The sequence below is a fragment of the Anomalospiza imberbis genome, chromosome 27, assembly GCF_031753505.1.
Source record: "Anomalospiza imberbis isolate Cuckoo-Finch-1a 21T00152 chromosome 27, ASM3175350v1, whole genome shotgun sequence".
Lineage (NCBI taxonomy): Eukaryota > Metazoa > Chordata > Aves > Passeriformes > Viduidae > Anomalospiza > Anomalospiza imberbis.
This window is the reverse complement of record NC_089707.1, coordinates 783,108-808,612: the sequence shown is the minus strand read 5'-3', so window position 1 is coordinate 808,612 and position 25,505 is coordinate 783,108. Positions and strand designations below refer to the sequence as shown.

Sequence of the window (25,505 nt, the reverse complement as noted above, 5' to 3'; positions counted from 1 at the left end):
TTTGAACACTTTCAGGGATATCATCACCACCACTGTCCTGGGTAGCCTGTCAAGGCCTGACCACTCTTTCAGTGAGGAAATTTTTCCAGTGTCCAACCTGAACCTCCCCTAGGCCACCTTGAGGCCGTTTCCTCTCCTCCTGTCCCTGTTCCCTGGGAGCAGAGCTCAATCATCCCCCCCCCCCGCCCCCCCAGATGTCCCCTCCTGTCAGGAGTTGTGCAGAGCCACGACATCCCCCTGAGCCTCCTTTTCTCCAGGCTGAGCCCCTCCAGCTCCCTCAGCTCCTCCTGGTGCTCCAGCCCCTTCCCCAGCTCTGTTCTCTTCCCTGGACACGCTCCAGCCCTTCAGTGTCCTTCTTGTCATAAAGGGCCCCAAACTGACCCCAGGATTTGAGGTGGGGCCTCAGCAGTGCCAGCACAGGGGGGCAGTCACTGCCCTGGTCCTACTGGCCACACAACTCTAACCAGCAGCATGGAGTGAACTTCAGCTTAGCATTTCTGAACTACACAGAAGAACTTCATGAGTTCTTTAACACTGCTTGCTAAGACTTCAATAAAACAAGAAATAAATTTGTTCCCCTGAACCAGAACACTACAAGTTTGGATCAGCCAAACCTACCACTACCACTACCACTCACCTGCAAAAGAGAGGGGGAACAGCACAATCTGCTTCTCTGTTTGGAGAGAAACAGAAGCCACAGCCAGGCACACTGACATCAAATATTCCCTCCAAAAAGCATCTCCAGGAGGACAACCCAGCTGTGTGCTCAGGCTTCTCCCAACCATCAGCTCTCTGGTTTATGGCGGCGGTTGTGGGGACGCAGAAAGAGGCAGAGGTGTGTGGTGACACTGGCCAACACACACACAGCAGTTCTCAGTGTGGAATAAAGGATTCTGCAGGCTGACATGGGCAGTCTCATGGCTTAAGGTCTACATTTTCTGGCTCCCAATCCAGTAGTCTCCTTCCAAACCAGATGGCTTCAGCCTCCAGCTCTGTCCCACCAAGCAGCAGGGCTTCCCAGCCGCACCGAGGAAGCCGAGCAAGCTTGAGCTCCTTTCACAAAGCACAGCAGAAGGGCAGCTGAGAGGCTCAGAGGGGCAGGGAGGGAAGGCTGTCCATGGGAAGAGGAGAAGGCAGCTGTGATGAAGCAGAACCATCCTGCAGATACCACAGCCCCTTTTAAGGATGAGCCTGACCAAACTCTACAGTTTTGGATGCAGCTTCTTGGCTTCCTCTTCATTCCTCTTCCCACCAAAACGGGTGCATTGGTCGTGCCTGCACTTCAAGGCGAGTCATAAGGCAAAGGAGGTTTGGAGACTGTTTTCTTGTCAAGACAAAAGCAGGACCTCTAATAGAAAACATTAAGTACTAGCAGCACTTGCTACTTCTGCCTGCAACACACTCCTTTTTCCTTTAGATGAGCAGCTGCCATTCAGACACATCTTATCCCTCCCTCCCACAGGCCTTGAATTAAGTCATTCTTTCCCCCACCTCACCCTTACAGATTAAGTTTTTAACCCACTTCACAGCAAAACTCAGCATTTAAATTTAATTTCTTCAGCTGCTGTAAAAACCCACCTTGTTTCTCTAGGTCACAGTTTGCTCCTCATGCTGGGCTCTTCCAGCCTCCTTTCTCTCCCAGTTTTCAGTTTAGAAAAGATTAAAAATAAATCCAATCTTTGAGTTTTAAAACCTGGGAGTTCAGGGAGCCACAGAATGTCTCTGAGATTGTTATAAACCTTAAATCTCATCCCCTGTAGACGCTCATTGCCATCCTATCCATGCAAAAACAGAGCCTGCACATATTAAACCAAGTTCCTCCCAAATTGCCACATTTCTCATTTTCTTTAATAAGCATTTTCTGGCATTATCAGTCCAGAAGCCACTTGCTCAAAAGAGTGTCCCAGATAGTTAATCCACCAGTGACTCCTGCCCAATACTGAAATGAAAACAAACATCCAACCCTCTGAGACTACACAGGAGAAAGACTGTCAGCAGTTCTCTACCATCAAAATTAATTTAAGCCTGAAGAGATGCTGGGTTGAGTAGAGGTATCTTGGAATTTTAAAAAAATCCATATGCATATCAATCAGTATGAGGCTGCAGCTTCACCTTGAGTTCTGGAGGCAGTTTAGGCCCTACAAGGTCAGAAGGATCCAAAGCTGTTGGAGAGTGTCCCAAGGAGGGGCACGGAGCTGGGAAGGGTCTGAGGAGCGGCTGAGGGCACTTGGCTCGTTCAGCTGCAGCACAGGAGACTGAGGGGAGGCTCCTCGGGGGCTGCAGCTCCTCCCGAGGGGAGGCAGAGGGGCAGGGGCTGAGCTCTGCTCTGGGACAGGGACAGGAGCCCAGGAAGGGCTGGAGCTGGGCCAGGCCTTGGCACGGAGCTCAGGGAAAGGTTCTTCCCCCCGAGGGTGCTGGCACTGCCCAGGCTCCCCAGGGAATGGTCCCGGCCCCAAGGCTGCCAGAGCTGCAGGAGCGTTTGGACAGCGCTGCCAGGGATGCTCAGGGTGGGGGTGTTGGGGTGGCTGTGCAGGGCCAGGGGCTGCACTGATGATCCCTGTGGGTCCCTTCCAGCTCAGGATATTCCAGGAATCTATGAAAAGCTACAAAATGCAACACAATATCCACCTCCTGAAAAACTTCATTGTCTTGTAGTGTCAGTCAGAATTATAGGGGAAAAAACATTCCATTAAGCAGAGGCAATTGTTAACCTTCCAGATTTCAGCTCCAATCACTGAACAAACAGTCCTCACCAACCACAAAAACCACCCCATAACATGTGCTATTTAAACCCCCAAACAATCCCCACCTGTTAGGCAAGAGTGAAACCCAAGGCCTTATTTCTGAATTCCACCTCAGCAAGTGTCTGTAACTGAGCAGGTCATTAACAGTGACAAGCACAGCTTTGAGACTTCATTTTCTGCTCTCTCTATTCCAGCTTTGAAGTCAGGGAGTATTTTACATCTCTACAGTTTGCATTTCTGCCAGCAAATGCTCTGCGTTTTGTACACTGCCCCCGTCAACACACAGCCAGCCAGATGGAGAGAGCGGCACTCAACACGTACAGAGAGGAGGAAAACTGTCACTTTGCAGATGACACCCAGTTAGAAGTGACATTTAAAGAGAAGACAAATGGTTTCAGGTATTACATCTGCCCTCTCGGCTGCATGTGGGACTGAGCACACCACCCCTTCATCCTGGCACAAGGATGCAGAAGCAGCAACACTGACAGAAACTGCGGAATCAAGAACGCAGAGAGACAACCAAGTTCCACATCAGCATCCAAGTGGAGTGACTGTGACTGCTCAAGTGCCATCAGCACATTCAGGGAAGGAGCACTCAGCCAGAGGAGGATTTCAGCCAGTTCCCTCCCTTTGAAAAATGCAATAATGGACAATTTTATACTGAAAAATCCACAAAATCTGGTCTATCAGATCTGCAGAGAAACTACAGAGAGAAAAACTACTGCAGCATCTTTGTCCTCAGCTGCTGCATCCTGCTCAAAGCAGAGGCTTTGGCAATATTTCCTTGTGTCTTGGCCCAGGTCACAGAATGTGCCAAACATGACAAGGCAGCACAAAGACAGGTAGATCTTCCCTGGTATTTCAGAGCATTTAACAAAGTCCATCACTTTTGCCTTGCAAAGGACTCTTCCCTCTCCCCCCATTAACCCATGTGGCAAATGCCATCAGTGTCACAAAGCCAGGGTGAGCTCCAGTTCGCAGCCCTCCACTGGGAAGAGAGCAGCATATTCTAAAGACCCAACCAGTGGCCATGGCAGGCTCCAGCTCATCACCTTCACTTTACTTTGTACAATGCATACGTGTGTTTCTAGGCCTTATGCAAAGCCTGAAGGTTTTTCTTTAATCCCTCAGTTTTTCAGGACCTCAAGTAAAATCAATGGACATCAGAGGTGACAACTCATTTAAGCTGGGCTGTCCTCTCTGTGGGATCCACTGTGGACAAAGTGGTAACAAAACCAAGCAGGCCTCAAGGGCAGAAACCAGCCACGTCCCATCTCAGCTGTTGTGGCTCCCAAAATTTTATCAACCGTGTTGGACAAAGCAGCATACATCATTGCTGGTGGCTGAACCTGAACTCTGCCAGAGTTCCCAAGTGTTTGGACAATGCTTTCAGGCACTCGGTGGGATTCTTCAGGTTCTCCTGTTCAGGGCCATGAGCTGGACCCAATGATCCTCGTGGGTTCTTCCCAACCCAGGAGATTCTATGACTCCATGGTTTCTGGTACCGTAGTCAGCTGGAGCCTCACAGGACTCAGGAGATGAGTCTTGAGCTTTGAAAGGACTTCATGAAACCTCTCAAAACTTGCCAATTACATAAAAGTACTCAAGTGCTCTGAACCCTTGGTGAGTTGTATCAATGCACCAACCCAAATTGCTCCCACTCAAGTTGATCAAATTGGTGCCAAGTGGCCTGAATTACCTGAGCTCAGCCAGCCTTGAATGAGATAAAAATCCATACGCAGCCATTCTGAGCCAACTCCATCACTGGAGGGCGGACAGGACCAGCACTGAACAGCACCTGAAGCAATGCTGTGAATGTACTGCTGCCCAACTATAATTGGTGAAAAACCAGATAAATTCCTAGAGCTCACGAGGATGCTGTTAACTTGCCCTTTAAACAGAATCACAGCTCCAGCCACAAATAAGAAATTCCACCCCAAAAATAATTTAAATAATTGAATTAAATCACCTTGAAGCCATTAATCTGATGCACAGAAACACTATTTTGCTGTACTGCTGGAGAGCTATATTTGATTTTTTTGGTAGGTAATACACAGGCAGAGAAGCCTCCCAAGCCCACAGGATGCTCCACAGGTCAACAGCAGCAAGATGAAGGTGGTCCTCCCTCATCATTACCCTGCAGCACACGTGACTGGGATAGTCTCCCATCCCGCAGGAAAGGGAGGAGGGAGAGCAGATTAAGGTGACCTACATTACTCCTGCTTTAAATATACAGGAGAATTGCTTTTATTCTACCTCCTTCATTCCTCCCTGGCCTTCCTGTCCCACATAGGGTTGGCAAGACCCCTCTGCCCAGGTGGGATAAACCCAACCTTAACCAGGGAGGCAGAAAGCAAGTTTGGGCATCAAACTTGAATTCCCAAGAGACTGACTCTGCAAACAATGCTCTTTCAATGTAGATGATACATGTTTCTGTGTCAGTCCTCAACTCCATCAGATTGCACTTCACTGGTCCCAGTGGTTGTCTCAGACACTGGAAATCTGGACCTTCACTTACTTGGGGTGACAGAATATAAAGCAGCAACTGAGAACAGCAAATGCCAAGGGAAAGAAAAGTCTAACCAGCAATTTAAACAACATCTTGTCAGGCAGCAAATGAGCAGGCAAAACAGTCTTGACTAATTCTACTCTTGCAGAAGCACAACATGGTCACCAGCACAGTCTGACACATCCTGGACACCCATTTTGAAGGGCAGCATCCTGATGTGCCCAAATTTTGGGTCACACTAAGGACATGCTTCTAACACCAACCCTGCTAAATGACTGTGAACTCAGGTCCCTGGCCCCAAAAGCAGCAGAACACTTCTCCTATGGAAAAAAACATGAAACAGCTGGGGAATTACTCTGATTTACTAAATTCAGTGAAGGAGTAGAGACCCGACTGGCTCCCAGCCCAGCACTCCCTTCCTCTGGTGAGCTGCATTTTCTTCAGGAGATGGCTGAGGTCAAAGCGCTACCAGATCTTCTGGAAAAGAAATTAGGACGTGTCTGCCATGATACAGGAACGCAGACAACTTGAATGTGAAGAGTCAGCAGTTTGACAGAGCTTTGTCCGAAAAAGCATTACTGAGTTTAACTGAAGAGTTAACAGCTGCTGTGCCTAAAGAGGCCCTCAGAGCATGAAACCTCATTTTGCAGGAGCCACCAAGACCCATGCAAGAGCTCCCACAGGAGAGCAGAAGCAGGAAAGCTTTAACAGCAGCGGCCAGAGCACACGGCAGAAGCTGAATCAAGCCTCATTCCCTGGTGTGGCTGGGAGAGGTGAACATTATGAGTAAAGTGAAAAGCAGCATTTGAGCTCGGTGGAGTCTGACTGAGCTCCCCACCAACCACGGTGCCAGTGGCACTGTCCCAGCAGCACTGCTGCGTTTTAATGACCACAAACAAGGCAAAGCCGCCCTTGTCTTGTAATCCATTAATTCCTCCCAGTTCAGGAGACTGAGCTGTTTCACCCAGAACAAAGACAGGAGCTGCTGCCCGTGCTGTTCCCATGTTCAGCTAATCTCCAGGCCCTTTCAGTCACGGACATGGATCTGTCCTGGCTGGTCTTGTGACAAACTCCAGGCCATGACCTGGTTCCCTCTCCTGGCTCAAGGAGTGCCTTGGGCAGCAGAAGCAGCTACAGTTGTGCTCCTGGTATGTGGGCCTTGCCTTTCAAACACTCCTCATGCAACAGGCAAGTCTTCAACGATGATGGCAAACAGCTGGTTTACAACTTCTCTTTTCTCCCAGGAAGTCTTCCCCACCCTCTCCAGCAGCAATTTCTGCAAAGAGAACATGCAGGTTCTGCTGATTACAAAGGGGATGAGGACTGGGCTGCTTTGATGAGTCTGCAAAGCATTTACACTCCTCACACTGAATGCAAACTGCACAGGCAGTGGTTGGACACAGCAAACTTTGTTTCCTGCAACTCCAGATCCAAAGTCAAGCAGTTATCCAGAGGGACAGCACTTCTCATAGGCATCTGCCAGAGGTGCAACTGTAAAGAACATGCCAGCTCCACTCTATAAAAGAACACAGCTCTTCTACACATGTGGATTATTCCAGCTTACTTCTGTGTTACAGTAAATATTGAAGAGAAACCTTCACATCACACACCGACTCCTTAGCTGTACGCATTTGTGGTTTTTTTTCAATAGAATTAGAAAAGATCAGTAGGCTCGCTACAGCTGAAAACTTGCAGCTTTCAAAGAAAGCGGAAAGAGAAGCAAAGGGACTCACAGCCTCTCCCCAGAGCTGTGAGATAAAAACGTGTCAGGGTAAGTGGTGACCAGCAGCATGGGCAGGGCTGGGGCAACGCAGCACATTGCCAGCTTCAGATTTCCTCCCTACCACAGCATGTCCCCTGACTCAGCCTGGTAATTCACCACAAGCCAGTGCCAAAACCCACATGTAAGCTGGGGAAGCCACAAGAACACACCATGGAAGACGATGACACTTAATTAGGGGTTGACAGCATTTTCTACTAAATATGTGGGTGAGGAGACAAAGTAACAGAAAAGCTGCTCTAATCACTTAAAGCTTTTTAATTACAAAAAATGCCTTCATGAAAGTCTGGAGGTTAACCCAGCTCTTGGCATCACTGAAAAGGTCAAACAAACAAGTGCCAGGCTGCTTAGGAAGTGAGCATTTCTAAGACCTACCTAAGAAGGAAAAGCCCCAACAGCACCATATGATCACTGGCTTGTACAGGGCTCTTGCAGAAGCCAGGCTCCTGTCCACAGACTCAGTCTGCCAGTTCTCCCCAGAGGAGGTGGAGAGCCTGGGAGAGCCAGCAGCTGCTTTCCATTTGGCACATGCTCCCCAGGCAGGCAGGTGAGCAACGCTGGGCTCTGCTGAGGTCTGCGCTGATGGGGATCAGGAGCAAGCCCACTTCACACACGCCACAAGTTCGGTTTTTTACATGACCTCCTTTCTTCTGGTGCTTTTGTTTCATCTCAGCATTGAGATTCCCAGGCCTTCACAGTGCCTTGATTTCCCTCTGCTGTGCTCATGTCTTTTCCCGTCTGTGAGTGCATTCCTGTGGCAGAACAGCCAGCAGCAGGGGCTCAGTATGGCGTGCGTCCCCATCCCAGCATTTGAGGAAAACACAAGTGGCTGCACAGGCACCGTCAGCCAGCAGCAAACATCCAGACCATGCTTGGCCAGGACTTCTGCTCTGCCAAAGACTTACAGAACGCAAAAGTACTTCTCTCCTTTGAGTTCCCGTACTCAAAATGGATTTAGAAATGGTGAAATACCACAGAGGTGTGTCTATCTATCTAACAGCAAGTGCTTACAGGGAATCCACACCAAACAACTTGGGCTTTGCATCTGCATAATGCTTCTGCCTGGTCCCACACACATGATCAGACAACCAGTTCGATGTGACTAAAAAATTATGTTGTTGGGCACATTCATGAGGTGACCCAGCTTGTAGGCCTGGGAGATGGGTTAAGGACAGCAACACTGTCACTGGGTTATTAAATAAATCAAAGGAGACTATCAGAGATCTTGGTTAGAGACTTGGAAAGACTTAATGGGAAAGGAAATACCCTACCTTGCCACCTGGTGTTCTGCTGCTATTTATGGGCTTCAAGGCCCATCTGGATGGGGCTTGGAGCACCCTGGTGTACTGGAAGGTGGCCCTGCCCATAGCAGGGGGTTGGAATGAGATAGTCCCTTCCCACCCAAACTATTCTTTCATTCTATGATTCAAACATTCTGAGTCACTTCCCTCTCAACATAAGCATCTTGGAGAAAAGGAGGTGCCAAGGCCTCTGTGTTAAACCAGAGAGTGTGTCCCAAAACTGGCAGCCTACTCCAATACCTGCTGCTCCCACTGTCTTCCCTGGGATCCAGGGGAGATCTGTGAGAGTGCATCCATGGGATCAGACCATCTGGGGAGGCAGGATCTGCTTTGGCTCCCACTTTCCTGCAGCCAAGATGCCAGAGGGAGCATCTCCTGCTTGTGACGTGGCCAGCAGCTCCCTCCCCATGCTGTGGATGGGAGCACTGAGCATTCAATTCCACCTAAACAAAGCCAACCCTCCTTGCACTGGGATTAGTAAATATTTCCCCCTCCCACTCTGCTTCTGACATTCCCCAGTGCAGTGCAAAAGGTGCAGTGATTTCTGCTTTTTGAGTCACAAGTTAATGAGCCCCACATAACACCTGCAGCTCCCACACACAGAGGTGAACAGATCTCGTATCAGTAGGTCCCAGCAAGCACACAGTACTGCATCCATGTCGGGAGTGAGGAACCTGCCATGCTTCAAGAGATTAATTATGGTACATGGGAATAAGCTTGGCAGCCCAAAAGGATAGATGGGAATAACCAAACACTGACAAAGCTGAAGCAGCAAGTGATGAGAAGAGCTCTCAAGTCTTTATCAGGGTATCACACAGCCATGGCAGGACTATTTCTGGAGTCAAATGGTGCTAACTGAAAGATGTGTCCATGAAGGAAGAGAGTGCTGGAATTCTTGCTGCTGCTTTTCAGGCTATAACCACCTTATATGGGAAGACCATATTTCTTAAGACTGTGCATCTGGCAAGAGCCTATAATGGTCATGTCAGCGAATCATTTCAATAACAGTTACCAAATTATACACTGTTCATACTGAATCCACTCGGGTCATTCCCTGAGGAACTCTTCCAGAGAGGCTCATGTGCCTCCCAAGCGGGATGCAGCAGTGGCAGCTCTGCCAGCCTCAGCCCCAGCAGTGGTGGAATGGGCTGTTATATACAGGTCAATGCCAAGTGCTGCTTAATGAAAATGAGACTAATCATTCCCCGTCCTGTGTGTTCTCAGAAACTCGTTCTCCAGCCTACCCTGACACCAATACAGGCAGGCTCAGCATCCTTAGGGCAGTGCCCACATCTGCCTGCTGTGCACACTGCCCTTCCCAGCTCCCAGGCTCCATCATCCCAGCTTCCCTACGTGCTTCCAGCCGATTCATATCTTAAAGAACAATTAATTTGCCAGAGCAGCCTGAATTCTATTTTCATTGCCTTCCTCCTTCCCCGCAGCTGAGCTGTGACTTATTGACTGTGAAGTGACTGCAGGGTCTTTAGGAGTTCAAGGCACAGGGTGTTTTTCTGCCTGTTCCTGCCTGGCTGACTCCCTCTGTAATCATCCTCGCCAGCACCATTTCACGCCACAGAGGCATGTGACATCCAACTAAGCTGTGAACCATAATCATGCTGGGGATGATGTTTACATTTGATTTTTCCTCAAGCTGATAAGCTCTCTTCAATTTCCCCTCTCCATCGAGTTGGTATGAATTGAACTGCTTATGCCCCACAGGGTGGAATTCTTCTCTTATCTCTAATCTGCTCACTGAAAAAATTGCTTCCAGCAACCCTTCAAAAGTCACTTCAAAGTTATCACTGCTAAGAGGGAAGAGCTGCAATGCTGTTCCTGGGCTGTCACAATCAACACTCTCCAGTGCTTTTTGGAGACAGCCACACAGGTGCTACCAGCATAAAGCACACCTGGCTCTCCCCTGGCTGGGGCCAGGATCTTCATTGTGCTCCTTCAGCCAGAGGTACAGCAAGACAGTCGTCCAACACGAGTGAATTCTTGTTAAATTATTTCAGTTCCCTAAAGTTTTAGAATCCAACCTTGAAGAACACATTGGAGGCTTCTGCTCCAGCTCTGGACCATAAGTGATGGGCAGACTGAAACCTGTGTAATAGGAGACCTGACCAATGGAAATAAATCCAACGTCAACTCTACTTCCCCATTAGACTGAGAATTCCCACTTTAGAAAGGAGATGGTGGACAGTAGAAAGGACAGTTCTGCTGTCCAACACTTGGACAGTGCCAGTTTTTTGTAGCAATAGCTCTCCCATAACTCAACCACCCTTGAATAAAAGATTTCCAGACCCTCTGTCTCCAGACTGCACCTGGCTAGAGGAATGGTGATGCACCCTTTGCTTACCCCACCATCCCTGGGATCAGGGTACCCCAGCCTAAACAAGTCCAGTACTCACCTGTCACCCCACAGCTCTGTACCTCCCCACACCACCTCTGCTCTTGCCTACAGCTCACCAGAACCCTGGAGCAGCCCCTTACACTCCCTGGAGTCCCTCCCCGGGGCATGAGGGTACAGATTCAGAGAGAAGGCACAACAAGCATCTGCACCCATTAGATTTTGAAACTCCCTTTCAACTAGCTGGTCACAAAACCTTTAAAAACTTTGAAGCCAAGGTCTCAGGAATGAACGAATTGGGCCTGTGTGTCCATGAATGCTGTCCATGAATGTCCTGCTGCTGGCAGTAAGTGAGGTTTTCTCCCTCAAAGCATGAGATTTTCAAAAGTTCCCTTCAAAACACTCTCTACCTTAAGACACCCTACTGCCAAGGCCTCCCCAGCTTCCAGCCCTTCTCCAGGCAGTTTTACTCCTGTACCAGACTAACTGGTAATTTTTCTATAATTACTGAGGGCTTGAGGAAGGTCTTTGCTGGCCTGACCCACAGTCTGGATTAACCCTGCCATGTTGTTCAGCAACATGGCAGGGCACAGCACCCAGATGCCTCCTCTCCAGCCAGGAACCAGGCAGCAGGTTTCAGCCATGCTGGTGACCTTTCATCAACAGCACATGCAGAGCAGTGAGCACAAGGGGAGCAGTGCAAAGCACCCGTGTAGGTGGGTCATGGGCACTTCAACGCCTCCACACAGCAGCAAAGGCACCAGCATCATGGGGATCTGTCACCCAGTCCAGACCAGGGAGCACAGTGACAAGCCCAGACCCACAGCACAGCCGGCCCTGTGCAGGTGCAGCTGTGTCCTCCCACAGCCCACCAAAGGCCACCTCCATCCCCCAGGGCTTGCTCTTCTCCAGCAAAAACTCATTTGCTGTTGTGCACGTTGTCCCCAGCCCCCCGGGAGCTCCAGCTGCAAGAGCAGCTGAGGCCAAGTGACACAATTTGGATGCTACCCAAGTGAGGAGTAAGCAACTTGACTTGACAAATCAAAGCACTGGCGAGATTACTGGCTCTGTTTCATCTTTTTTACTATCAGCATAAGGTAAGACAGCCTACAGGTACATAAATTCAGATTTACTTGCTCATGGAAGAAGAAAAATACCCACTCCCTGCTTAAACCCTTCCTGAGCAACAGTCTCCATGAACACTTTGCATAGTCCTGAGCAACAACCTTCTATCCTCCCCAAAAACCAGGTATATGACAGAGAAATCAGAAGGACAAATGATATTTTAATTGTTCATTGGTGTCCTTCCCCATGGTAGAAGGGTGGAACAAGATGGGCTTTAAGGTCCCTTCCAGACCAAACTGTTCTGTGACTCTGATCAGCAAGAGGTTCTTTCTCACTCCTTTGGCATCACACTCCCAAAAAGAGGTCCAAGGGTGTGTGGGAGCACAGCAAGCAGCCTCGGGAAGGCGGGCTGCAGGCTGCCAGCCCCTGCATTTCTTTGCAGCACCGAGGAACTGCAGCAGGACGCCTGGGGACAGCTTCCCTCAGCCCAATCCTCGGCACCTTACTCAAAGTTACACGCTACACCCACAGCCCCAGCACGGCAGATGACATCTGCAAAACGAGCACCGCTTCCACTGTAATTAGCTGGTTCTAAGAAGATCTAATGATGCTCATTTAAAGGCCTGATGACACGGAGATCGCTGTCATCACCGAGGCAAACGCCCTGAGCACCACGGACTCCGGCAGGTGCCCGGAGCTCTGCGGTCGGGCCTGCGCAGGAACGTGTCAGCGCGGCAGCAGCAGGGCTGAACACCACGAGCACGGCTCAGCCAGCAATCCTGAGGCTGTTAATGAACTAGAAATAATTAGGCAGCGGTGGAGATGGAGGCAGGCGCACAGGCACAACCCCATGGATCCATCCTGCCACTTAGGAACCCCAAACCTTCTACGAATGCCGCTGCCGGGCTCGCCTCGCTCTGGGCCCTGACAAACGGGCCCTCTCCGGCGGGAGGGACCCCAGCCGGCGACAAAGCCCCCCGGCCCCGCTGCCAGGGTCTGCCTGACCCCCCGAGCAACCCCTCCACCCCGACCCTGTGTTCTCCGGGGAGCGACCCCCGAGAAGGGACGGACAGGACGGCCCCGCCACGGCCTTCCAGGCCCAGCCGGGGCCGGTTCCGGGGCTGGGAGTAGTGCTGGAGGTGGGCGGCCTGTGCCTCGCTCGGCGGTCCGGGCGTCGCCGCTGCCCCTCGCAGCTCCGAGACGCCCGAGGACAGAGGCGGGGGAGCCCCATCGCGGTGTCCCCCGGTGTCCCGGGGGTCTCCTGCCGGGGCCGAACCATCCCGGCTCCGGGGGAGAAGGGAAGCAGCAGCTGGACGGGACCACGCGGTGGCTGGGGGGGAGGGGGGGAGCTGGACCGAACCACTCCGAGCGCCCCGCGGGGGGCCCCGGCCGGGGTTACGGCTGGGCTGAACCACTGCGAGCCGGCGGGACACGGGGACACGCCGGTGCCCGGCCGGGTGACGGACAGCCAGGGGCGGCCCCCGGTGCTCGCGGCGCGTTACCTCCTGATGCGTCCGGTCCCCCTACGCCGGCCTCCGGGGTGATGGCACCGGCACCCGCCGCGGCCGAGCCCTCCGCCTCCTCAGGCACCTCCAGCTCCATGGCGGCCGCGGGCAGGCGCAGCCCCGGGGCAAGACAGGCCCCGGACAGGCCAGCGCCTGCCGCCGCGCTCCTCCCGGGTACCGGCCGCGGCGCGGGGGACCCTGGGAGCGCCGCGGACCATAGAACGCGGGTGGCGCCGCGGCCAGACACGCCCCGAACAGTGCCGGAAGCACAGCGGGGCTTTTCCGCCGGAGTTAATTGCGATGCAGCGGAGGGCTGTCGCGATAACCGGCGGGCTGTGGGATTCGACGGGGGCGGGGAGGGGCAAGGGAGGCCGCAGCAACTCCCACCGATCCCTCACGGTGCGGCGGCCGCGACACCTCCGGCGGAGGGGGAAACACCACACACTCGGGGGGCGGGGCCTGCGGTCACCATGGCACCGGGGCGGGGCTCCGCGGGGGGCGGGGCTTGCCTGCCAGTTGCTATGGCAGCGGAGGCGGGGCTCTCGGGGGCGGGGAGTCTGCCGGTCGCCATGGCAGCGGGGGCGTGGCTCAGGCGGAGGGGCGGGGCTGGGGCGGGGGCGTGGCCGGCCTGCGCGGCAGAGCCCGCGCCCCCCGTCCCGTCGCGGCTCGCTCCCCACCGCGCTCCCCGCGCCGGACCGGGGCCCTCCAGGAGCCTTCCCGCTGCCAGGCGCTGCCTACCCGCCTCGCGTCCCCCCCGCCCCAATCGTCTCCGAGAGCTCTCGGTAGCCGCACAACACGCCGGGCTGGACCGGGCCTGCCGTGCACCGGGACCCGGACACGCTCCCTCCCCCCTACGCGGCCCCGGCGCCGTTCAGCGCCGCCGGTTCCCAGCCCAAGCCGGGGTCCGGCTCCTCCCGGCCCCGCGGCACCATCTAGTGGCGCCACCTGGCCCGGGTCAGCCCCGGGGCGTGGGTCAGCCCGGGCCGGCCCCGCCGGTTCTCGGAGCCCCGGGGCCACGCGTGTCCCGGATAGGTAGCCGCTGCTGGGAGGCAACGCTGGGGCCACCGGCACTAATGAGTCTGCTCGGCGGCGCCGGCCTCCGCCAGAGGGGCTCCCGACTGCGGCTGGTCCTGGGGAGCGGCGGGAGCCGCTCCAAGCTCCCCGCGGGGGTCGGCCGGGAGCAGCCGGTGCCGAGGAGCGAGCGGGGGGGCCGGCGGCGGCATGGCTCCGGCTCCGGGCTGGCGGCTGCGGGCCGGGGGCTTCCACAGAAACTGGTCCCCCCACGCCGCCTCGGCGCTGGGCTGGGAGCGATACCGGCCCCGGCAGGAGGCGGAGAAGCGCGGCGTGGACCTGATAGCTGTCACCGCCGGAAAGCGGCCCCGCGGGACGAGGGATGACGGGGACCTGGTCCTCAGGTGCGGACAGGGGCAAGGGAAGGGAAGGAGAGGGGGCAGCAGCCATCACCAGCGTCTCCCACACCTCCCAGAACAGGGATCCCAAGGCTGGCCCCTGCGTCTGTCCCCTCTGGGGACAATGGGTAACGCTGGGAGGCTTTGGGAGTCTGGGGCAGAGTCCCACCGCTTCCCTGGACAGGACAAGGATTGGGGCGGAGGAACCCCTATCTGCAGGCTCCACCGCCACCAGCATCCTGTGAGCCTGTCCCGGTGCAGCGCTGGGAGGGCGATCAGTGCAGGTGGAGAACACCAGGGACAGCCCTCCGGGAGACCTGCTGTGCCCGGGAAGCTGCCCCCGGAACCCCCTTCCTGCTCCTTCCCCGCTGCAGGCAGAGTCTGGGCCACAAAGGGTTACACAAGGCACCCTGGAGTGACACCACTGCCACCAGCCCGGGAGCTCAGCTCCTTCCTGGTCGGATCCCAGGCTCGGTGAGTACCTAATTCTGCCCCCGGGATCTGTCAGCCCTGCTTTCTGGCTTTCAGCCGTGCTTTCACCGGGGGAATTGGCCATGCTTTGTCCCTCTCTGGCTGGCTCCAAGACCTAGTGACCCTCCTGGAGCTCTGCCCCATAGCAGGGAGATAGCCCGGAGGATCGGAGCTCCACGCCCCAGGGCTGGAGGACGTGCGTCTCTGCTGCTGGTTTACGCTCGGTCCGGGGCAGCCCTTCCAGAGACCTTTTCCCAGAGCAGGGGGTCAGGATCAGCCCATCGCTCTTTGGGTGGGGGTGGGATAGAGCAGCCTCTGGAGGGATCGGGGACCTCAGTGCTGCATGGCCAGAACCAGACAAGGGACGAGTGGTTTTGCAGCACTGGCTGAGAGCAGGTACCTCGCTGATCCCAGGAAGGCTTTGAGGTTCTCAGGATGAGGAGCCCTATCAGGGGAGGGGAGTTGGTAAACATTATGGGTGGTGGGGTTGGCTGTGTGCACGGCTGGGGTGGACGGTGTGTGTCACTTTCCGATAAAGGATCCCCCGACCCGTTTTGTCCTCATGGCGGGCGTTGTTGGTGGCGTCACCCGGGGCCAGGCACAGCCCCGAACCGGGGACTTGGCCGTGGGATGAGCTGCCCCAGCACAGGTTGGCTTTGTTTGCCTTCAAAACCCCTGGGAAGTGCTGCCACGGTACATGTGTGGGGCGGTGTGGGGCTCCCAGTGCTGCCGGTGTCCGGTGCTGGGTGTGTTCGGCTGGGCCATGGTCAGCTCTGCCCAGATACTGCCTCTCCCTGCGGGGCCATTCCAGGTGCGGGCTGGTTTCTGTCGGAAACCGGCTCAGCCGGCTCCTCCTGCTGCCAGCCTCGGCCTTTGGCTGGTGCAGGCCCTATGCCAGGTCTTGGGGGGAGACTGAGGACAGGGACGGGGCTTGGTGGCACCGTAGGCACACTGCCTGTGCCACTGGAGCTGCTGCCATCCCCATGCTGCTCCAGCCACTGCCTGGGGAGAGCAATGGGCAGCAGTGGAACGCAAGTTTGTGGCCAGTTTGTGGCACCACGGTGGTGGGACAGTAGTGGGAGCCAGCTGGGGACAGGGAGGGGCTGTATTGGGTGGCATCAGGGGTGGCTCTGGCACAGCAGATGTCACCACCCTAGGGAGGGGAATGATCTGGCTGCTCCAGGTTGGTGTCTCTTGGACCTATAGCTCACACCGTGTCACCTGTAGGTGTCCAGGGAGCACAAACAACACTGGTGACACAGCTGAAACCACCCCAATGCCACTCTGAGAGTTCCTGTTCCTTATCAACTTCCCCAGTGCCAGGGCAGTGGGTGCTGCCACACTGGAGTCCTGCCCGGCCCCATCTACCCCTAGGTCCCACGTGTCCCTGGGTGGCAGGGAGGCACTCAGGCTGGTTTTGGCAGCGGGTGATGCAGAGGGGACTCTGCCCTCCACACCCGTGGCTGCAGCCTGCCTGTCGGGTGAATGATTACCCCAGGCCTCCCCCAGTCTGCCGCAGGGCTGCAGTGAGCTGGGTCTCGTTTCAGGGGTCAGGCTGGTCTCATTTTGGGGGCAGCCCTGGCTGCCTCAGCACCACTTCAGCTGGGGCTGCCCACAGGATGTCCTTGTGCCAGGGTTGTGCTGCCTCACTTGCCCAGGGCTGGCTGCCCACTGCCAGATCCCTGATGTGGCATCACCCCGGCATTGCCCACGAGGTGTCTCTGTCCCACCAAAGCTGCCCTGTGGCTAATTCCCAAAGGGCTTGTGGAGGTTTTGAGCTCCCTGTGGCACCAATGTGGGCATCCCTGGCAGGGCTGAGGGTGGCTGAGCTGTGCTGGGGGCTGTTAGGAATGAGCACAGCCACTCCAGAGCCCTCGGACACCGTGGCCGTGAGGTGCCATGGGAACTGAGGGTGTGCAGTTTGGAGAAGGGTGCTCAGGGGACCTCATTGCTCTCCCAGAAGGAGATTGTAGTGAGGTGGGGATCAGCCTCTTCTGCCAAGTGTCAGGACCAGAGGAAATGGCCTCAAATTGCACCAATGGAGGTTCAGATTAGATAGTAGATAATTTTTTTTCACTGAAAGAGTGGTCAGGCAATGGAATAAGTTGTCCAGAGAGCTGCTGGAGTCATCATCCCTGGAAACATTCAAGAGGCATCTGGATGTGGCACTTATGACATGGTTTAGGGGCGATTATGGTGGTGTTGGAGTGACAGTTGGATTTCATGATCTTGAAGGCCTCTCCCTGCCTTGAAGATTTTATCATTCTGGCCCTGATCAAAGTGGCCTGTCCCTGTCCCACCCCAGGGGAACTGGTGGGAGGCTCTGGTCCTGCTGTCTCCCACCATCTTGGGAACCCATGTTTCTCTGGGTTCGTACTGACATTGCCTACAGGGAACCAGGAGCTGGTGGAGACCCCTGGGCCCATCCCAGAAGTTTCAGACTCAAAGGGGTGTTATTCTGTCAGTCAGGCTTGTCTGCCTTAGGTGGAAAACATTGGATTTGGGGAAGACCCAGAGAAACCAAATGGTGAAACTGGAGCATGGTTTCACCATTTGGTGAAACCAAATGGTGAAACCAAATGGTGCTACCAAACCAGCTGGCAGAGCTGCTGAAGCCCAGAGTGGGTGGACAGTCACTGAAACACCATCCAGAGCAGCACCCCAAGGCCTGTCAGCTCCAGGAGGATGAAGGGGAGTCAGACCACGAGGATGGCGTGGACAGTGGGTCCCAGCCATGGAGATGAGTCCTGTCCTTGCCCTGTGTAAACCCCCCCCTTCCATGGACCCATGTCTGAGGGGATGGAGATGGATCCCCAGGGGGTGATCTCATGGTGCACAGAGGCAGCTCTGGGTTTGGAGCCAGGCAGGGTTGGCTGGGGTGTGACATCGCTGCCAGTCCCAGTGTCCTGGCACCATGGGGCTCTGTCCCCTGCAGCCTCACAGTCCCTGGTGCTTATGGCTCGGGTTTGCTGCTGCTCTGTGTTGCAGCCTGATGTTGGATTGAGGAAGGGGCCAGCGGCTGCAAAGAGGAGCCGGAGCCAGTCAGAGCTCCCCAGCTGTCTGGCTGCCACCGTGACTCTTCCCAGCTTGTGCTGGTGGGTGCCCATCATGGAGGAGATGGTGATCTGGGAGCAGCACACGGTGACCCTGAGCAAGGTGAATGTCTCCTGGGGTGGCCCCACTGTGGGGGGGGACGGGGTCTGTGGGGTCAACTCTGCCTGACCCCCCTTCTGCCCATGCCCACCAGGACCCTCACCGGGGCTTTGGATTTGCTGTCTCTGGAGGCCGTGACCGTCCCAACAGGACAACCGGGGACACAGCAGTGTTTGTTTCAGATGTGGTGTCTGGGGGACCAGCAATGGGTCAGCTCCAGTGAGTGCATGGGGACATGGGGCCAGAGGGGGTGCTCGCTGCCAGCAAGGGTGGGAAGGATGGAGAATCGCTCCTGCTGGGACAGAGCCAGCACCACTGTTGCCCTGCCTGGCTGGAATGGGATCCCTTGGGGTACTCTCACCACCCCACCAGCTCCCTGGGCTGGGAGCTGTGCCTGGGACAGAGTCTGAGCTGCATTTTCCCTCCCAGGAAGAAGGATCACATAGTGATGGTGAACGGCCTTTCCATGGAGAATGTCCCATCCTCCGTCGCCATCCAGGCACTTAAAACCTGTGGCAAGATTGCCAACATTGTGAGTGTGCTCCGTGGTGGGATGGGGGCTGGCATCATGCTCACGCTGTGCCTGTGTCCATCCCAGATCCCCTGTCCACATGTGCCCAGGGTTTGGGGCTTGGCAATTGCTGCAGGGACATCTCCTGGCAGACAGAGCTGTACCCACCATTCTCTTCTGCTCACTTTGCACCTGCAGACACTGAAAAGACCAAAGAAGATTCACCTCCCTGTGAGCAAGAGCAGCCCTGGGTCCCCTGCTGTGCCCCGGCACGTGGACTCAGATGACGAGTACAGGCTGCACCGCTCCCGGGATGACCTGGATCACAGCCAGGGCTACGATGGGGACTCATCCAGCGAGAGGAGCTCTGGTCACCAGCACGATGACCGTCGCCACCACAAGCTGGTGTCACGAAGCCGGAGGCGAAGCCAGGACAGCAGCCACTGGATGCAGAGTAGCTCAGACCGGAGAGGCCAGGGCCGACATTGCTCCTTTGGTCAGGACGGGGACACCAACGGGCTGACCCTGGTGTCAGGCTTCAAGCGGCTGCCGTGCCAGGATGTGCCCATGAAGCCCATCACGTCGGTCCTGGTGAAGCAGAAGCAGAATGAGGGTGAGGCCCCCCTGTTCCTGCTGTCCCTGGGTCTTGTTGCCTGATTTCTGGCCATGCCTTCCCCCAGGGAGGAGATGATAGTTGGGTGGGTGCCAGGGCCTGGCTGCAGCAAGGGGACAGTGCATGCCATGCTGGGTGCACTAAACCACCTCCTGCCCTCAGCTGGGGGCTACAGAGCTCAGCTTTGTGGCTTGCCAGTACCCCAAGGGGAGCTGGGGCTTGTGAGGATGGTGCCGAGTGGGGACCTGGAGGGGGTCTTGCATCTGCCTGGCTCTGCTACCATCACGGCTCTCTGCTGCAGAGTATGGCCTGAAGCTGGGGAGTCAGCTTTTCATCAAGCACATAGTTGAGAGCGGGCTGGCGGCCAAGGGCAACTCCTTGCAGGAGGGAGACCTCATCCTGAAGGTATGGGGGCCCCGGGGTGCAGGGCACTCACTGGGATTATCATCTGCCCCTCTTTGGAGGGCTCGTCCCTGGCTGCTGTCACTCACTGCCAGGGCCCAGCCACGGCCGTGCTGGAGGCAGTTCTGCCTGTGCCCACTCCCTGCCCCAGCCCCCCTGGCCATCCCAGGGACCCTGCAGGGGCTCTCAGGGCCCAGCTCCCTGCTGCCAGGGCTGGTGGCATGTCCTGCTGGCACAGTGGAGTTGTTTCCATCCCACTGTCCCCACGATGTGTGGTCCCCCAGTGTGTGTCTGTGTCCCCACTGGATGATAAGTCATAGGTGTTTGTCAGATAAAACAATGCTTAAAGTATTTGGGGAGGAGGAAATAGAAGGGAGGGAGACCTTTTGTTTGCACACCTGGTCCAGGCAGACCCGTGGCTGCTGGGAACTGGTGCCAAAGTGACTATGGGGTAAACAGAAGGGATTACATCCCACAGTCTGTTGGGAAAAGCAGCTACCACTCAGGGAGATCTCAGCCCCAGGGCCTGCTTGGGGCCTGACTCCCTGCACCAGGCCAGGGCATGGAAGGACAGTGCTGGGCCCAGGGCAAAGGAAAACTGAGCTTCAGGTATCTGAGGGGTCTGTGCAATCCTGCCTGTGGGCAGAGCTCCAGGCAGGTGGAAGTGGGTGTTAACAAACCATGCTAATGTTTCGTCTGTACAAAATGAGGTCACACTGGGAAGCAGCCAGGAACAGGGACATAGAATAGGTGAAGCTGCAGGAGCTGGGGCTGGGCTGGAGGAGCTGGGAAGGGACCAGGAAGATGGCAGTCAGAGTATCCCATCCCTGTGGGATGTTCCTGGGGGTGGCTTTCCCAGGAGCAGGTGCCCCAAGGCCTCCCACTCTGCCCCTCCAGATCAATGGGGTAGCCAGCCAGGACATGTCCTTGGCTGAAACCCAGCAGCTCATTGAGCAGACAGAGGGGATCCTGACCCTGCTCATCCTCCGTGACCACCGGCAGTTCCTGGTCAACATCCCTGACGTTGACAGCCAGAGCGACAGCTCCCGGATGGACGGTGAGGGGACACGGTGGTGGGGCCAGGGTCAGATACAAAGCACGAGGGCTACATGGCCACTGCTGCATCTCCCTTCCTGTGGCTGCAGATATCTCAGACATCGACTCTGAGCTGTCCCATCCGCCATCTCCAGAGGCCTCCCCACGACCTCCATCTGCTGCCAGGACAAAATCACGGTAAGGCCCACACTGTCCCCACGACCCCCTCTGTCTCCTGGCAGATCCTTCTGTGTTCTCCACCTGTCTGGGGGTGCTGGTTCTCCATTCCTAAGCCAATATCTCTGGAGGTGGTACTGCCATGCCCGCTTTGCTCTGCTGTCTCCACTGCCCACATGCCTAAATCCTGCTTGACCTTGTTCCAGGGAGAAGAGACGACCAAACAGGGAGCCTGTGGCCAAGGTGACTGTAGCTGATGCTCAGGGTCCAGGTGAGTAGACTGGGCACTGAGGGGGCTCCAGTCTTCTGTGCATCTCCACTGCCCAAAACCCTGGCAGAGCCATGCCAGGGCTCCCTGTGCCTTGGCACAGCCACTGCTTCTCCTAGACCAGCTCTCCTTCCTGCAGACCTTCTGGAAGCCGTGGAGCGGGATGGACACAGCCCCCACACCAGCCTCACTGCCCAAGCTGCCCACAAGGACGGGTATGTCTGCAAAAGGCAGGGAGGAATGAATGGCTGGGGGACATGAGGAGCTGCTGTGTCACAGGGTTGGGATGACGGGGTCAGCGCGTCCCTGTCCTGTCCTTGCATGTCACCACTGGGCTGACTGTACTTCCCTGTGGCAGGTACAGCACCAACTCCAGGATTGTGCAGTTTGTGAAGGCCAAGAGTGTGGGGCTGCGGCTGACGGGTGGGAACGATGTGGGCATCTTCGTGTCGAGCGTACAGGAGGGGAGCCTAGCTGACAGCCAGGGTGTTCGGGAAGGTGACCAGATCCTGCAGGTACCTGAGGCTGAAATTGCTCCATATGCTGCTGCACCTGCACTGGCCCCAGCTCTTTTGGGTCCATTATCTCCCCAGGGTATCACCTCCAGGGTCACAGAGACCACTTCCCTCTCCCACTCTGCCCTGGGCACTTCTGTCCCTGGGTCCCCTGCTGGTGCCCATGCCCTCTGTCCTGCTGGCAGGACCATGTCCAAGTCCTTTTCTGTGGCAGGTGAATGACACCAGTTTCCAGAACCTGACCCGTGAGGAGGCTGTGGAATATCTCATGGCCCTGCCCCCGGGCGAGGAGGTGACGCTGTGTATCCAGAGCAAGCAGGACAGTGAGTGGTGACCAGGCTCATCCTGGGCTCTTGCCTCTCCATCCTCTGTCTCTTCTGGGCAAGCATCAGACCTGTTGGACTTGCCATGGCCCTTCCTGACCCTTCAGGGTGGTCCTTCTTCCCCTCCTCCTCCTCCAGAGTGCTGATGGGAGGGGACCAGACCATCCCAGCCCTGTTTGTTCCTTGGCTTCCTGGAGCACAGGGGCTTTCTGGGACTATGGCTCAGCCTGGAGAGGCCAGTATATACTGGCGAGTCAGATCCTACTGTCCCCAGCATGCCTGAGAGTGCCATGGGAGGAAAAGGTTCCTAATACCTTCCTTAGCAGCAAGGGCTGCTGTGGAACCTCCCAGCCAGCCTAGTGCTTTCCCAAATCTCTCCAGCATCTTCTTCCTCAGCCATCTCCTCCCCTGATGGTCCCTCTTGCCCTGGGCTTCAGTTTACAGGAAGATGGTCTCGTCCAACGTGGGTGACTCGTTCTACATCCGGACACACTTTGACTTTGAGAAGGATACGCCATCAGGGCTCAGCTTTGTCCGTGGGGATGTGTTCCACGTGCTGGACACCATGTACCGGGGCAGGCTGGGGAGCTGGCTGGCTGTGCGCATGGGCAGGGACCTGCAGGAGCAGGAAAAGGGCATCATCCCCAACCAGAGCAGGTAGGGATGGAGCCAGGAACAGCCCCTAGACAAGCAGAGCCAGAGAAGGCTCCTAAGTGAGCTGAGGCCATGGATGGTGGGCTCAGTGAGAGGCAGGGCCAGGGCTGGTGGGACAGTGGTGGGAAGCGTGAGCTGGTGAAATCCCTTCTCAGGGTGGTGAGGCAGCTGACGATCAAGTTGTCCAAAGTCCCAGAGAGAGAAGTCTTGCACGGCCTCACCTGGTTGTGCCACCGAGCAGGGGTGCCAGCTTCTCCTGACCTGCTCCTCAAACCCAGAGGCTGCAGGTCCTGAGCCCTCTCCTCTCCCAGGGCCGAGCAGATTGCCAGCCTGGAGTCGGTGCTGAAAGCCACGTCTGGTGCCAACTCCTCTGGGGCAAGGGCTGAGTTTTGGAAGCTGCGGGGCTTGCGGGGAGCCAAGAAGATGCTGCGGAAGAGCCGGGAGGACCTGTCTGCCCTCACAAAGCAGGGGCGCTACCCACCCTATGAGAGGGTGGTCCTCAAGGAAGGTGGGCACCAGGACAACCTGACCTACCTTGGGGACATTGCTCCTGGGGTTGCCCTGCTGTGGATGCTGATGGGCCCTCCTCTCCTGGGAGGAGCAGGGCGAGTTGCAGGCCTGTGGGCACCATGGGGAGCAGGGCTGGGTGCTTGGGTGCTGGGAGCTCTGCCCTTGCCCCCGGCCACCCTGAGCACCTCTGTCCTCCCACAGCCAGCTTCAAGCGGCCAGTGGTGATCCTGGGCCCCATCGCAGATATCGCAGTGCAGAAGCTGAGCAGGGAGCTGCCAGAGCTGTTCGAAATTGCCCGTAAGTGCCCCCACACTGGGGAGAAGATGATATCCAGCAGCCAGACCCTGTGAGAGTTCTTTACCTTTGGCTCCCTCCCTGTGACACCCCAACCTTCCCAGGCTCATTCACCCTTTCCCCTCCTCTCCCTGAAGGACACAGCCCTGGGGCTGGGCATGGCCATGCCCAGCCTGGGGCTGTCGGAGGTGCAGCCCCTCTCATGCCCCATCTCTGTGTCCTGCAGCGAGCATGCCCCGAGATGGGGCATCGTCCAAGGTCATCAAGCTGGACTCGGTGCGGCAGATCGCAGAAAAGGTGAGACCTTTCCCATGTCCTTGGAACCAGCTGGGGCCCGTGGAAAGCCCACAGCCCTCATCCCTGCTCCCAGCAGGGCTGATGGCTGTGCCCTGCCCCAGAACAAACACGCCTTGCTGGACATCACGCCCTCGGCTGTAGAGCGCCTCAATTACGTGCAGTACTACCCAGTGGTGGTGTTCTGCGAGCCCGAGAGCCGCCAGGGCATCAAGGCCATGCGGCAGTGGCTGGCACCCGACTCCAGGAAGAGCTCCCGGCGCCTCTATGCCCAGGCCAACAAGATGAAGAAGTATTGCAGCCACCTCTTCACGGCCACCATCAGCCTCAGTGGCAGCGGCAACGCGTGGTATGAGCAGATCCAGGACATCATAAGGACACAGCAAAGCCAGCCAGTCTGGACAACAGCAGAGCAGGTACAGGGCACGGGCTCCCTGTGGCGAGGCTTGGCCTCCTGGGGCTGCAGCCAGGCAGGTGACTGGGCTGAACACGGCTCCCCATGGCTGAGGTCTCCATCATCCCCACCCCTCAGGGAGATATAGCAGCCGAGGACAGTCTGGACCTGCTGAACCCACCGAGCACAGTGGCCTCAGGCTACCTGACATGTGACAGCCGTGCCAACAGCGACTACGACGACACAGATGGGGAGGCGGGCGCCTACACTGACGGCGAGGCAGAGGATGCCTATGACCAGCCTGGGCTGGCCCGTTCCTCTGAGCCAGCACAGCTGGCCCCAAGCCAGGGCCTGGACTCCTCTGAGCCAACACAGCTGGCCCCAAGTCACAGCCAGAGTGAACAGGTGCGTTGTCCCAGCCTGGTACAAGAGCCTGGTGGGGCAGAAGAGGGTGGCACAGTGCCTAGCTCTGAAGGCACAGGGTGTCGCCTTTGGGTGCTGCAGGGTCCAGCTGTGCGTCTATGCCCAGCTCTGGGTGTCCAGGGGCAAATGCCCCAGGCTGGGGCACAGCCCCTGCCCTGCCCCTGACCCCCCCCACCTCTTCTTCCCCAGGTGCCTGAACGGCCACGGCAGGGCAGGCGCTATGACAGCATCAGGTACCCTGTGCCCCGGGGTGGGGATGGCAGCTGCCAAGGGCTGGGGGCAGTCCCAGAAGGGCACTGTCCCTGTCACACAGAGCCATCACCACCCTTCTGTCCCCCAGGGAATACGAGCACGAGGCGGTGAGGAGGAGGTTCACACGGGCCAGGGATGACTCGGACCAAGATGAAGGCTACGAGTGGGGCCCAGCCACAGATGTTTAGTGGCACTGCTGGCCTGTCCCTCCAGACCAGCCCTCCCGCAGTCCTGCACAACTGGGTGCAGGTGAAAGCTCAGGTGGTGCCCCTGTGGCCAGGCTGGGCTGGGCCCAATCCTGCTATACCCTGCATCACCAAGTGCCTGCACTACCACGTGCCTCCCTCCCTTTGGCCACAGCCACTGCTACTGGAATAAAAGGGATATTTGGATCAGGACGGGCTGTTTCTGGGGGTGCTGGGTGGCAGCATACAGGGGATACTGTGCAGCAGGGTGGTCCTGCTGGGACCGAGGCACCTCCCTGGCCAGTGTCCCTGTGTACAATGAGGCATCACAGGGGGAATTGGGGCCTGGAACCACTGCAGGCCGGGGATGT

At 56.5% G+C, this 25,505-nt stretch overlaps 2 protein-coding genes across 8 annotated transcripts in view; one reads left to right on the top strand and one right to left on the bottom strand.

Moving 5' to 3' along the window:
- The window catches only part of PIP5K1C (phosphatidylinositol-4-phosphate 5-kinase type 1 gamma), a 50,546-nt gene extending 36,883 nt beyond the window's left edge, over positions 1-13,663 (bottom strand). For 6 of the 7 annotated variants that reach the window (XM_068173969.1, XM_068173974.1, XM_068173970.1 and 3 more), the window contains exon 1: positions 13,249-13,663. In XM_068173969.1, coding sequence (XP_068030070.1) covers positions 13,249-13,348 — 100 coding nt within the window. In that variant the 5' untranslated portion in view covers positions 13,349-13,663. The remainder of the gene's footprint in view (positions 1-13,248) is intronic. The other variant, XM_068173975.1, reaches the window with a different exon arrangement.
- Positions 13,664-13,943: 280 nt separating this feature from the next.
- TJP3 (tight junction protein 3) lies at positions 13,944-25,344 on the top strand. Its single transcript, XM_068174198.1, has 20 exons — positions 13,944-14,666; positions 15,035-15,134; positions 18,120-18,287; positions 18,379-18,503; positions 18,714-18,816; positions 18,994-19,408; positions 19,710-19,813; positions 20,708-20,867; positions 20,956-21,043; positions 21,229-21,293; positions 21,430-21,505; positions 21,649-21,805; positions 22,020-22,128; positions 22,566-22,785; positions 23,094-23,290; positions 23,494-23,589; positions 23,813-23,883; positions 23,985-24,296; positions 24,413-24,930; positions 25,038-25,344. The coding sequence occupies exons 1-19, from the start codon at positions 14,473-14,475 to the stop codon at positions 24,860-24,862; spliced, it is 3,210 nt and encodes a 1,069-aa protein (XP_068030299.1). The 5' UTR covers positions 13,944-14,472; the 3' UTR covers positions 24,863-24,930; positions 25,038-25,344.
- The last annotated feature ends 161 nt before the right edge of the window (positions 25,345-25,505 follow it).